This window comes from Benincasa hispida, unplaced genomic scaffold, assembly GCF_009727055.1.
Source record: "Benincasa hispida cultivar B227 unplaced genomic scaffold, ASM972705v1 Contig968, whole genome shotgun sequence".
Lineage (NCBI taxonomy): Eukaryota > Viridiplantae > Streptophyta > Magnoliopsida > Cucurbitales > Cucurbitaceae > Benincasa > Benincasa hispida.
In genome coordinates, this window is record NW_024065299.1 from 296,759 (window position 1) to 311,021 (window position 14,263).

General features: G+C 29.4%; 1 protein-coding gene and 1 long non-coding RNA gene across 3 annotated transcripts; one reads left to right on the forward strand and one right to left on the reverse strand.

Moving 5' to 3' along the window:
* The first annotated feature begins 623 nt into the window (after window positions 1-623).
* Window positions 624-5,261, forward strand: LOC120070137 (low affinity inorganic phosphate transporter 1-like). Its single transcript, XM_039021997.1, has 2 exons — window positions 624-665; window positions 3,527-5,261. Exon 2 carries the CDS (start codon window positions 3,583-3,585, stop codon window positions 5,173-5,175), a length of 1,593 nt encoding a protein of 530 aa, XP_038877925.1. The 5' UTR covers window positions 624-665; window positions 3,527-3,582; the 3' UTR covers window positions 5,176-5,261.
* A 6,575-nt stretch (window positions 5,262-11,836) lies between these two features.
* Window positions 11,837-13,631, reverse strand: LOC120070138. Of its 2 annotated transcripts, none has more exons than XR_005479800.1 (4): window positions 13,295-13,631; window positions 12,679-13,171; window positions 12,206-12,296; window positions 11,837-12,070 (listed from the first exon to the last, which is right to left on the reverse strand). It is a non-coding gene; the product is annotated as an uncharacterized LOC120070138 (long non-coding RNA). The 2 variants fall into 2 exon arrangements; XR_005479799.1 differs by having other exon boundaries at window positions 12,852-13,171; window positions 13,295-13,618.
* Window positions 13,632-14,263: the final 632 nt, after the last annotated feature.

The window sequence follows — 14,263 nt, forward strand, 5'->3', positions numbered from 1 at the left end:
CTCTAACCCTAGAGGCGCTGTTATGATGTAATTTTCTGAAAACATTCTCTCTGATAATACTGTTCTCCCTCTGCCCGTGGACGTAGCTAATACACTGTTAGTGAACCACGTATATCTGTGTGTCGTTCTTCTCTATTTCAACGTTTCTTTTTGTATTCTTTAATTGTCGATTTCGTAACACTAATTTTTAACATATCAAACGAAGGGATTGGGAGATGATGAAGGTGCTTTGAACGTGTCCAACTTAATTAATTGTATTTATATTCCTATTGAGATTAGTAAATTGGTTTTTTCATACTTAAATTGTATTTTGGAAAAGATATGGATGAATGATATAGATTGTTTTTTTTTTTCTTCTTTTGAGTAAATAGATTAATTCTTAATATATAGATATTAATAATGGATATTTAGTCCAGGTATAGAAATAGTGGCAAACTTGTTACATTAAATATTAGGGTTAGAAAAATGGGAACAAAGACTTTTGAAGCAGTTGACTTGATGAATCATTGGTTGGAAAGATGGTATATTCCAAAAGATGCCCTCAGGGGCATTTCTGGAATTTGGTCTACTTCACTTATAAAAACAGGTCTTTTATCTTCATCTTCTTTCATCCATCATCAAGGATTTCTTCTCCAACAGTATCTGTCATTTTCCAGAAATTTCAGGTGCTCTCTCCTCTCTCTCTTTAGAGAGTAATTTTGTTTCATCTGAAATTAATCATTACTCTTCTTTTTTATTTTTTATTTTTGAAAATGATTAATGCATTAATCTTATTCTTTTATTTTCTTAAATCGATATCCGAAGAAATCAATCCACATGAACATTGATGTATTGATGATCTTTAAATAAAATCATAATAAGAATCTAAATTAATTTATTTATAGAAATTTAAGAGTTTAATTTATACAAATAATGAATTTAAATATCGTATGTAGCATGAGAAAGGATTGTAAATTCATACACATACAAACTTCAGAGTGGTAAAAAAACATCAAAGTTGAAACCCAAAGAACTTATTTTCTAAAAGTAATTCTGAAATTGGAAATTAGGTTAACAAGTAGTTTGCTATATATATTTCTTCTTAAACCTTTTGGTTTCCTTCCTTTCAGGTTCAAAACCATTATTATGGAAGCTTTTGGTCCATTTTTAATCTCCTAATCATGATTATCATTAGCCCATTATTGATCCATTCTTCTTTTTTTCATTTTTCAAGATGCTCAATGACTTTAAATGCCAAAAAATTTTGAAAATATTTTCAAACGTAACAAAATTTTACTGTCTATTACTAATAGATAATAATAAACACTTATAAACATCTATTAACGTTTATTAGTGTTCATCAATGTCACTGTCTACCAGTAATAGATACTGAAACATGGATAGAAATTGAAATTTTGCTATATTTATAAATAAGTTGGTTTATTTTCCTATATTTAAAAAAAAAAAAATCCTTTCAAAAACTTAGATGACTATAGAGTCTAAAAAGAAATTAAACATGTAAATGTTTTTAGTTTGATAACTGCAAAATTGGAAATGGAACCATTAAACTTTAAACACGTGTATCATATGTCTTATTCACTAAGCTATATGTTCAAATAGACAAAAATGATAAAATTATAAGAGAAAATCAATTCAAAATTCAATTACTGCTCTTTTTTTTCTTAGCAATCATGCGTGAGGGTGAGAATTTGAACGTTCTCACATTTTTATCGAGAACACATAATACCTTAATTAATAGAGTTATACTAAAGTTATTCTACCTATCAATATTAACATCTTAAAAATATTTTTAGAATTATTATAGAATTAAATAGTCATCTAATAAAGTTAGTTGTTCCTTCAGTATAATAAAAAGGTGGGGATTCAAACTACAAATCTTATGATCACAAACGTATGTTATATGTCAATTGAGTTATATTTTTTTTTTAATACTAAAATTTGTTGTTAAAGAGTACTTAAGCTACGCAATGAATTTGAAGTTATTTTATTTATTTAATTATTTATTATTCTTATTGTCTACTACATAGAGTTTGAAGTTACGTTGATGGGTTTGTTTAGAGTTAAATATTCTCATTTGAAGACTTTTCTCTTCTTTTTTTTTTTCATTTATGAAATCAGGTTCAAGGTAGTTACTTGATCATAAAATACATTAAAAAATTATGACGTTCGTGTTATTTATATGTCCCTATTTGATTGTTTATTATATATATATGTCACTATCTTTTCCATCTACTCCAAATAATAAATATATATAATTTTTTGAAAGTCCATCTACTCCAAATATTAAAAACACTCTATATTTCTCTCTCGATCATATTTTGAAATAAACGGACGTAGTTTGAACAAATAATATTATTAATAATAAGTGCTCAGAAGCTGTATTAAATTTAAGTTTAGAAAAAATCCTACAATTTTTAATGTGAAGTTTAAAGAAAGTATTTAAACTTACTGGAATTCAGCATGAGCAATTATTTATCTACTAGTCAAAGAATGATCTCCTCTCAAGAAATTAAAATAAAAAATAATTTACACACCTCAATAGTAATATATACATTTTTAAATCAACTGTCCATATACAATTATCCGAAATTCTTATAAATATCATTTACCGTCCTTGTTACAAAATTATGTGATAGGTTCATAAAATTTTAATTTTAATTTTGTGTTTTAATATTTGTCTATATTCAACACTTTTAAACGATCAATTTTCTTTTTTTTTTTTTTCTGTCTAATAAATCATTAAGCTTGTAAGTTTAATTCATGTTCAATAATTTTTATACGGTAAAAAAAATGTTGAATATCAATAACTTATTAGATATAAAATTGAAAGTGAATAGCTTAATATAAAATAAAAGTTTACTTATTATCATAAAATTGATCCTTTAAGAACTTAAATACTTTTTAGATTTCAAGAACTTATTTGACACAAGTAATTTAAAGGTAAAACGGATGTTTATAAGCTTATTTTTCAAAAAGTTAAAACTAAATAATGGTTAAACCGAACCTAAGCTTTCATTTTTTTAAGATCCACAAATTTAAAGAGTTTCAAGTCAAACATAAAATTCAAGTTTATATCTAGTATATCAATTAATTTTTTAAGAAAAAAATTAATTTGTCGGTCGTTTATAGTTCAATAACCTATTAGATACATCTAAGTTGATTAAAGTTGTAGTTTAACTATTAAAAAAAAAATTATAAAAAGGAGATTTTCAAAAAAAAAAAAAAAAAAAGAAAAGAAATTTTTTTAACTTAAATAATAAAAAATTTTAAAAATATGATATAAATCTATGATTGATAAAATTTAATAAAAGTTTAGTGTACTGAACAACATATTTCAAGAAAAGAATTGTACAGTAATACCCAAAACTCTTCTAAATATACCAGATTTATCTTTGTTTAAAATTTTAAAATGATTTCAAATCTAAAAGTCCTTTTTAAACAACAAACAGTATTTATCTATATTTCCTATCATTTAGCCCAAAAATAAGGTGTCTGACCTTTTTCTTCTGCCTTTTGCTAATTTCAGTACACCAAGAAAAAGAAGAAAGAAAGAAAGAAATCTTCCATAGCCAAAAGCTTAAGATGAGCCAACAAGTGGGAGTGCTGAACGCACTCGATATTGCAAAAACTCAATGGTACCATTTCACTGCAATCATCATCGCCGGAATGGGTTTCTTCACCGACGCTTACGATCTCTTCTGCATCTCAATCGTCACTAAACTCCTCGGCCGAATCTATTACCATATTCCAAATTCCCCCAGACCCGGTTCCCTTCCCCCCAACATCGCCGCCGCCGTCAACGGCGTCGCCTTCTGCGGCACCCTCACCGGCCAACTCTTCTTCGGGTGGCTCGGCGATAAGCTTGGCCGCAAGAAGGTCTACGGCATTACCCTCATTCTCATGGTCGTCTGCTCCATCGCCTCTGGCCTTTCCTTCAGCGACACCCCAAAAGCCGTCATCGCCACGCTCTGTTTCTTCCGTTTCTGGCTCGGCTTCGGAATCGGCGGCGACTACCCTCTCTCCGCTACCATCATGTCCGAATATGCCAACAAAAAAACCCGCGGGGCCTTCATCGCCGCCGTCTTCGCAATGCAAGGCTTCGGAATTTTAGGCGGAGGAATCGTCGCTTTAATCGTCTCCGCCGCTTTCAACAACCGCTTCCCAGCACCACCGTACATGGACAATCCCAACCGCCCTACCATACCGGAGGCCGATTACGTGTGGCGAATGGTCTTAATGTTTGGCGCAATTCCAGCCGCGTTAACATATTACTGGCGGATGAAAATGCCGGAGACGGCGAGATACACCGCCTTAGTTGCTCAAAACGCAAAACAAGCAGCGGCCGACATGTCGAAAGTGCTGCAAGTTCATCTCGAATTAAACGAATACGAAAAGAATATCACGACCGAATCAAATGAAAATCAAAACCGTTTCGGTTTATTCTCACGCGAATTCGCCAAACGCCATGGGCTCCACTTACTGGGCACCACCACCACGTGGTTTCTGTTAGACATAGCGTTCTACAGTCAAAATCTCTTCCAGAAAGACATTTTCACCGCCATTGAATGGCTTCCATCGGCGGCGACGATGAGCGAATTAGAAGAATGCTTCAAAATCGCACGTGCTCAGACACTAATCGCCCTTTGCGGGACAGTTCCCGGTTACTGGTTCACGGTGGCGTTCATCGATTACTTGGGGAGATTTTTCATTCAATTGATGGGATTTATAATGATGACGATCTTCATGTTTGCTCTGGCGTTTCCTTACAATCATTGGAAGGAGAAGCCTCACCGAATTGGGTTTGTGGTGATGTATTCATTGACGTTTTTCTTTGCGAATTTCGGACCGAATTCGACGACGTTTATTGTACCGGCGGAGATATTCCCGGCGAGGTTGAGGTCGACGTGTCACGGGATATCGGCGGCGGCGGGGAAAGCAGGGGCGATAGTGGGGGCGTTTGGGTTTTTGTATGCGGCGCAGAGTAAGGATCCGAAATTGACGGATCCGGGTTACCCGACGGGGATTGGAGTGAAGAACGCTTTGATTATGTTGGGATGTGTAAATTTCTGTGGAGCATTGTTTACTCTGTTAGTGCCGGAATCGAAAGGGAAGTCATTGGAGGAGCTGACGGGGGAGAATGAAGGGGACGACAAGAATGAGAATACACATGTCTAATTTTTTTTTATTTTTTTTAAATTTTATTTGGGTATTGTATTGTGTAAATGAAAAAGATGAGATGCTGGGATTGTACTCTGAACAAATTGGTGGATTTGATGGGGTTAGTGTGTTGAAGTTTCTTAACTCTTTATTTTTAGGTTAAATCTAAAAAAAGCTTCAAAATACACATCATGATTTAGTTAACTCTAAGCTTTGAAAAGCTTTTATTTTAACCTTTACAATTTTATTTTTTACCCAAAATAATTTTGAAAAGTTTTTCTCGTTGAATTTATCAATGAAAAAGTTTATGTTTTATAACGTAGATACAAAGATTTAGTTTATAAATTTTAACAATATATACCTACTATTGCTTTGAAATAAACTTCAACCGTTGAATTGAATATTTTCAAAGTTCAAGGTATAATGGAAAATCAACTCTATAACAATTTATAGAGGTATTTTTTTATATATATAATTTAACTCTTTTTTTATTGTAATTATAAGGGATTGTATTTATTTTGTGCTTATTTGATTCTTGAATTCTAAAATGTATAATAGGTTCTTTTCACAAAATATATATGTACAAAAATATCTCTCATATTGACATGTTTATTAAAATGTTTAATCAAAAATTAAGGTTATGAAATTTTAGATTTTGTGTTAAATAAATTTTTTAATTTTGAAAGATTTTTAATAGGTTTTTAAACTTTTTGTTCGGTAAATAATAGTATTTTGGTACTATTTGGTCTTTAGTTTTTTATTTTTAAAATCAAACCTATATTATCTCAATTCTTATAATGGTTTTAATCTATCATAAGTAAAATAGTTAAATTCTTTGTCAAATTTAAAAAATAAAACAAGATAGTAATTATTGTTACTACTTTTTTAAAAAAACAAAAAAAAAAAAGAAAAATGAAGAGAGAGCACTCCCCCTGTGGGACTCAAACCCACAATCTAATTTATATTGATGAAGATTCAAATCCATTTTAGGTTCCATTTTGGTACCATTTAGTCTTTGGTATTTTATTTTCACAATCAAATCTATATTATCTCAATTCTTAAAATTTTTTTAATCTATTATAAGTAAGAGAGTTAAATTCTTTGTCAAATTTAAAGAACAAAACAATATAGTAATTATTTTTACTACTTTTTTTAAAATAGAAAAGAAAGCACGCTAGTGGGATTCGAACCCACAATCACCTGATTAGAAGTCAAACGCCTTATCCATTAGGCCATGGGCGCTCATGTAGTTTTCGATGAAGACATTAGAAATTAATTTATATACAATAAAGTTATGAGACAAAATACTATTTAACACATATCCTTGTCTTTATTTTTTTCTGAAAATCTCTGTAGAAAATATTCCAGATTATTTATCAAATATAATAGAAATAAAATATATATATATATATTATTATCTCTAAGGTTCGACTTAGTTGTTTTTTGGTTTCAAGTTTTCAAACTCTATATTTTGTCTCGATCCATAATAATCTTTTAGGGATCATTTGCTTGAAGAGTTTTCAAGATGGAAATTAACACAGACATCCAAAACTATTTATTTCATAGTTTTAACCCTTAACCTGCGAATAAGTTATTTCCGACATCGTCTTTTCTAGTAGATAAGGGTTTTCATTTTCCCTTTCAAAATGGTGGGTTTTCTCTTTTCCTCTCTTTTTTTCATTTTATATATAATTAATTAATATTAATTTAACAAAATTAATATAAATATTTGTTTGAATAGATGAATAATAATCTATCAAAATATTTACTTAACTTATTTTTATAATAAAATTTATTAAATAAATGTAATTACTTATTTGCATAAATTATTAATTAATTAGTTAACAGTATCTTAAATATAGTTCACTAGTAGACAAAGACAGTCAAATTTTTACTTCTATTTTTACTTCTCATAATAATAATTGATTTTTTTAATCAAATAATTATTTATTGAGATTAATTTTAATTTGATCCTTCAATATGATTATATAATCATTATTGATTATTTATTATGATTAATTTGTATTACTTCCCTGCTTATTATATATATGATATTGTGTAATGAATAGATTGGGGGTAGTGTGTTGAAGTCTTTTTTTTTTTTCTCTTCTTTAGGTTAAATTATAGAAAATACACATGAATAAAAACTTGAAAGATCGATGTCGATGGGAATATCGAGGTGATGAGTTCCCTATTTTATGAAAATATTGATATCTATGAAAATTTAATAATATTTTATAGAAAATTGATGGAAATTGTTATAACTAGTTAATAAACTTGAATTGTTGCTTAATTAGATTATAATTAACCCTTTTTAATAATTATTTTTATAAAGCAAGACAACATTTAAATATATATTGTAAATATCTATGTAGATATCGATGTGGAAGTAGAAATTTAAAAAAGAAAAAGTAAATAATTACAAAATAATATAAAATTTAGAATATTTTGAGATGAAGTGTGAAAATAAAAGTTTTGAATAATGAAAGAAGAAACTCTCATCAATTTAATTTTGAGGTGAAATTATGTGAAAATTTAGGTTCTTTTTGTGGTTTTTCAAATTCAATTTATTTAGAAATGAAAGTTTGAATTGAAACTAAAGCTGAAAATTGGAAAAAAGTTGGAATTTAGGAAAGGCAACACATTAAAAAAGTTTCAACCTTTGTCAGAAATGATATTGACATATAAAACTATACAATTATATGTAATAAGAACCATAAAATTGAAAAACTTGAATTGAACTAACGTATTTAATTAGAAAAATCAAAATTTTCTCGAAATTTCATCGAAATGAGGCAAAATAATAATAATAATGACTTCTCCAAATTTTTTCAAACTTTCAAAATTTCGCTATTTTTTTTTTTCTTTTTAAAAATTTGAAATTTCATCGAAATAGGAGAAAAACAAAAAATTTTCCTACCAAAATCTAAAAATTTCGATCAAAATTTTCACCAAACATGAGCTAACCTTTGAAATACACATCTATACAAAACTGGTAGATCGTACTCGATTTGGTTGATTTCAATTGTTGGGCTTGATTTTTCGGATTAGTTTAAGCTATACTATCAGCTTTGAAAATTTTTTATTTTAACCTTTACGATTTTATTTTTTAAGTAAAATAATTCTTAAAGTTTTTGCTGTTAAATTTATGGACGAAGACACGAAGTTTATGTATGCTTTATATAATAGGCTCCTTTCCCAAAAATATATATAATAGGGTTCTCAAGTTTTTTATTATTGGTTTAACATTTCGATTATGTTTCACATCAATTTACGGCGAACCAACGTTTTTATTATATAAAAGAAGGTTCATAATATATACAAATATATATATATATATATATATATATATATTGTATTGATATATTTAATTAGAATGTTTAATCAAACGTTTAGAGGTCGTTTAATAACCAGTTTGCTTCTTTCTTTTTCTTTTTGCTTTTAATTTTTTAAAAGCAGATTTGATTTTTTTTTTTCAAAAAATAATATTATTTTAATAATAACAAAAATAGTGTTGAAAGAAAAGATTTGACAAAAATAGGTGACGAAATCATGGACTCGGTATACAATTTCTAAAACTCGTAGACCAAGTCCACGATTACATAAATGAAATTGTAGACCTAGTCCACGGTTTTGGGATATAAATGGTGGGCCTCATCCACGATCTTTAACTCACATAGTGCCACGTTGTGTCTATCTGCTATCGGCTGCCTGTCATATCACAGAGAAAGATAATCGTAGACCAATTCCACATTTTCCAGTGTCACACTCCGTCCCAAGTTACCCTCCCAAACCAAGGACGTGGCATGATGATAATAAATTAGAATTAAAGTATGAAATCTATTGTCAAATTCTACATACGGTTTTCAAAATAGATTGGTAGCAAATATTTTTTATATAAAATTTATTAAAAAATTTGGCAGAGTTTCCCCTAAAAATCGAATAACACTTGAAAAATAAACACTAACAAGTGCCCACAATGTTGGTTGGATACAAAGCTAGAGGTCCTTCTAGGATCCTTGCAAACATCACAAAGAAAGCTAACTTGTATCAAACTTAGAATCTGTGATGGTCACTTTTAGATCCTAAGACAACTTATTCCAAAATTAGCTTGATCAAGACTAATCCATGAACTGATTTAAACATCAAATTTAAAGTAAGATTTGAAAGAAAAGACAATACCAAAAGGGTTGAATAAACACAAGCTTTTTAATGTTGATAATCTGTGTTTTATAGAGCATTACATGCCTTGCCAAATGGTCTGTATATGACCAAGAACTCAAAAGTCATTCAAAACAATTAATTGCAAGTTGTAGAAAATAAGACCTAGGAACTTCAAACTTAATTGCACAATAATTAATTAGTAAAAATGCAAAAATAAAAAAGTAGAAAGTTTTCAAATTATCTTAAATATCTCATTTAGAAGGCGGCAACGTAGAATTGCACGTTAGACAAGGTTTGACATCATGTTTTTCCATGCAATGCACACTTAACAATATTTTCTTCACAAAATCTACGTACTTCTTTTACCTCTATGCCACCGGAACATACTCCAAAAGTGTGGTTTTTGGGCTTAGAAATTAGTTAGTTTTATGCTAAATTTGTTATCATTGATGCTTTTTATGTTTAATTGTAAGAAATCGAGCAATTGGATCAGAATAAGTAAATTCAAAGATAAAATGACCAAAATACCCCTATAATAGGTAAAACTTTGACCTAGGGCAAGAAAAAAGTGAGAAAACAAGATCAAAAATCAAGAAGAGAAGAAGTTGTGGGGCGTAGCGATGCTGAGGCTTGCATAATCAAATAATTCGTTATTGAGATTAATATTAATTTTATTCTTCATTACGAATATATAACTGATTATTCATAATCAGTTAATTATTTATTGTGATAAATTTTTATTACTTCGCTCATTATTAATACATGATATTGTGTAATGAATAGATAGGGGAAGTGTGTTGAAGTTTTTTTTCTTCCTCTAGGCTAAATTATAAAAAATATACATGAACCAAGACTTGAAAGATTGACGTTAGTGGAAATATCGAGGTGGAGAAGACCCGATTTTATGAAAATATTGATATTGATGGAAATTTCGAAAAATTTTGATGGAAATTGTTATAATTAGTTAATGAAATTTTGATTGTGGCTTAATTAGACTATAATCTGCCATTTTTAATCATTTTTATAAAATAGACAACATTTAGATATATATTGCAAATATTTGTGTAAATGTCGATGTGAGAGTAGAAATTTAAAAAAGAAATAAAAAATAATTACAAAATAATAAAAATTTTAGAAATATTTTTAGGTGAATTGTGAAAATGAAAGTTGTGGTTAGTAAAAGAAAAAAAAATTCTCATGGATTAATTTTGAGGTGAAATGATGTGAAAAATTTAATGAATAAAGTTTGGATAATGTTAAAAATAAATATAGGTTCTTTTTTGTGGTTTTTTCAAATTCAATTTCATTAGAAATGAAAATTTTGGATTGAAAATAAAACTAAATATTGGAAAAAATTGAAAATTACGAAAAGTAACACATTGAAAAGTTTTATCCTTCATCGAAAATGACATTGGTAGGTAAAACTATACAATTAATTAGAACACTAAAATTGAAAATTTTGAATTCAGCTAGCTGTTTAAAAAGAATCAATTTTGAAATTCGGTCAAAATGGTGCGCAAAAAATATAAAAGATTTATCCATTTTTTTTTTTAAATTTCAACGTTTCTCTAAATTTTCTCAAAATTCCAAAATTTCATCGAATGGGGAAAAACAAAATATTCCACTACCAAAACCTCGAAATTTTGATCGGAATTTTTCGCCATGACATGAACTAATCTTTGAAATATACATCTATACAAACTGGGCGACCGTAGTCAGTTTGGTTGGTTTCGATTTGTTCGACATGATTTTTCAGATTTCTCTTTGCTTACTTTAATTAGTTTAAGTTATATTATAAGCTTTGGAAAATTTTTATTTTAACCTTTACAATTTTATTTTCTAAGCAAAATAATTCTTAAAGTTTTTACCGTTAAATTTATGGACAAAATTGATGTACGCTTTATATAATAGTCTCCTTTCCAAATATATATATATATATAATAGGGTCCTCAAGGTTTTTTTTTTTTTTTTTTAATTATTATTATTATTATTATTGGTTTAATATTTCAATTATGTTTCACATCAATTTAAGTTGAACCAACATTTTTATTACATAAAAGAAAGTTGATAATATATACCAAAATATATCTTGTATTGAAATATTTACGAAAATGTTTAATCAAAAGTTTAGGGGTTATGTTTAATAACCAACTTGTGGTTTTCATATAAGTGAAACAAAATGTTTTTTACTTTCAACATCTTTAAATGAATTTAGACGATTCCAAGTCTCACTATCAGCAAAGTGCATCAATTATTAACACTCTTTTTTATAAAAATCTTGCCCCATACCCTTAAGAGTACACCACTTTAGCCTTTCTACATCAACAAAAGAAAAAACTATTTCTCATATCAAAGCAAGTAATTACTGGACAAATCCTATCTATCATAATTCAATACTTTGAGCAACTAAATCTCTTGCATGCTAACAATTCAAACTAAAAAGCTAAGGTTCAGAAAACATGAACCAAAAGACAACAAATTTGAAGATACAATTGAAAAGTACAAATCTTTGAGGTTACAGAACATGAAGATGCAAATTGGTAAATAATTTTGGTAGTAACGAGACAAATTTTATATGGGTTTGTAGCGCTACATATCTACAAACAAACTAAAAAACTAAACTAAAATAGTGCTTACAAATCAAGTTTTATAATCAAACTTTGGATCTCAAATACATCATGTTTTGGATATAGAGTTCCCCAAGAGGAGGCACAAAGAGGCCTCAATACCAAATCCTTACTTGCTCAACCTACAAAATAAGAAAGCTCAATAGTTGAAGAAATGTAAGACAATCCATAAGAAAAACAGAGACCCAATTATTGAAATATTCTATAATTTGAGATTCAATTGAAGTAAGGGTTTGAGGAGAATTGAAATTATATACCTACGTAGTAAATGCTAGATTTCGAGCATACCTCTGACCCAATAATAGCTTGTAATCACGATTATTTTTTAAGATCAAGCACCCAAAAATCCTAAAAACCACAATAGAAGGTGATATACCAGTTTAACATATTCTTAAGCTCTAAAAATACTTGGATGGGTCTCACAAAGGTTGAAATTGATAACTTGAAAATAGATGCTCATGATGAAATAGGAACTAATTTTAGAGATGAAATCCAACAAAAAAAGAACTACATTTTATAATAATCATTGAGGACCAATACATTCCTCTGTTTTCAATTTTTTTATAATGTAGATGTGTAAATATATATCTTTTGCAACTCAATGTAGCAGAAACAAATATAAGACTTTCTATTAAGACAAAATAATAAAAGAAAACAAATGACAACACGTTAATATAATCAAACCCAAAGCCAAAATCTCCCTACCAATAAATTCTTATTGGGCAATTACCTTTGACAATGTATGAATAAACTCAGCTTCCCCATGGAATCTCTCTCTTTCACGTTTAAGTGATTCGAAAACCCAAACAAACGACTTAAAATTCAAATTTCATTACAAAAATTTCAAAACCAGCAATATCCCAGCTGCCCAAATTACAAGATCCATAAAAAGAAAAGAAATACCACAGTAATCGAACGATGCTTTTCGAGGTTGTGGTTCAAACTTCAACTCCTCTTACTGTTCTACTTGAATCTTCTATGCTCAAACCCCCGCATTATGATTCACAGCGTTTGATTGGCCCAAGGAATCACCAAAAAAAAAATGTCAGAATAACCAGAATCAAACAGCTTCAAAAACCCATTAATCTCACAACTAAACAAATAAAGCAGAAAAAAATACAAATGTAAAATAATGAAAACTTCTCAGACTCACCTTAGAACAGTCTCACAAAAGCTACTTTTAATTGATGAAATGGTGAAAAAGGAACATTAGAATAGTGGGTCTGACATAGAGAAGGGTTTTAGCTTCAGAATCCACAACAACAAGCGTAATGAAATGATAGAGAAATAATTTGTGAAACAGAAAGGAAAATTTTGAGTAACATCGAAGAAGAAGTTGTGAGTACCTCAAGGAGATGGCGGACTTGGGCGAATGGTGGAGTTGTAGACTGCAGATTTGGGCGAATGATGTAGATGGTGCACGAGCGGAGTAGAAGATGGAGAGACGAGCGGAGAAAATGCAAGAGAGAGAGAGGAAAAAGAGAGAAAATTGGGAAGAACAACGGAAGCAAGAACATGGGCAGAAGGAGAACAGTGGAAGAGGGAAAATGGGGAAGAACCGTATGTGGAAGAGGGAAGATGCGTACACGCGACCTAATTTTTTTCCCATCCTGCCTTTTCCTTCTATTTTTAATAGCATATTTTATAAGATGCTATATTAAGATGTTATTAAAAGGGTCTTTTATTGTAGTGTAGCCAAATTACTAAATCATGCAATATAAAATGAAATGTAACATGCAAGAGAGCATGGCAGTTCTCAACCTCGATAGGCCCACTGTATACTCCCGTGTTATTTGGTGGAAAAATTTAGGTTGAGAATGAGCTAAAAAGCCCAGTTAGTAGTGTGAGTTTATAATAAAATAAAAGGAAATAAATATTTCACAATCTTAATAGAAATTCTAAACTCTACAAATCAACATGAATTGTGAGCAATTTTAATCTCCAGATAATGAAAATCATATGAAAAATTTTGTAAAAGTAGCTCTTGAGAACACGACATGAGTTGGTAAAAATCATCACCAAATATGTATCCAAATCTCTGTCATATTGGCATAGAGTAATCTCAATATGCATAAAAAAGCAACCTCTGTCATACTATGCATCGAGTAATCTCCAGACACATAACAGAGCAATCTCTATCACTACTATGTCCAAGTAATCTCTAAATACATAGCAAAGCAATCTTTATCATACTATACACTGAGTACTCTTAAGGTGCATAACAAAGCAATCTCTGTCATACGTTCACACATAGCGGCTTCCAAAGGGCAAAACATATCGACACACAACCCAAAGCCTATATATGTACTGAAGTG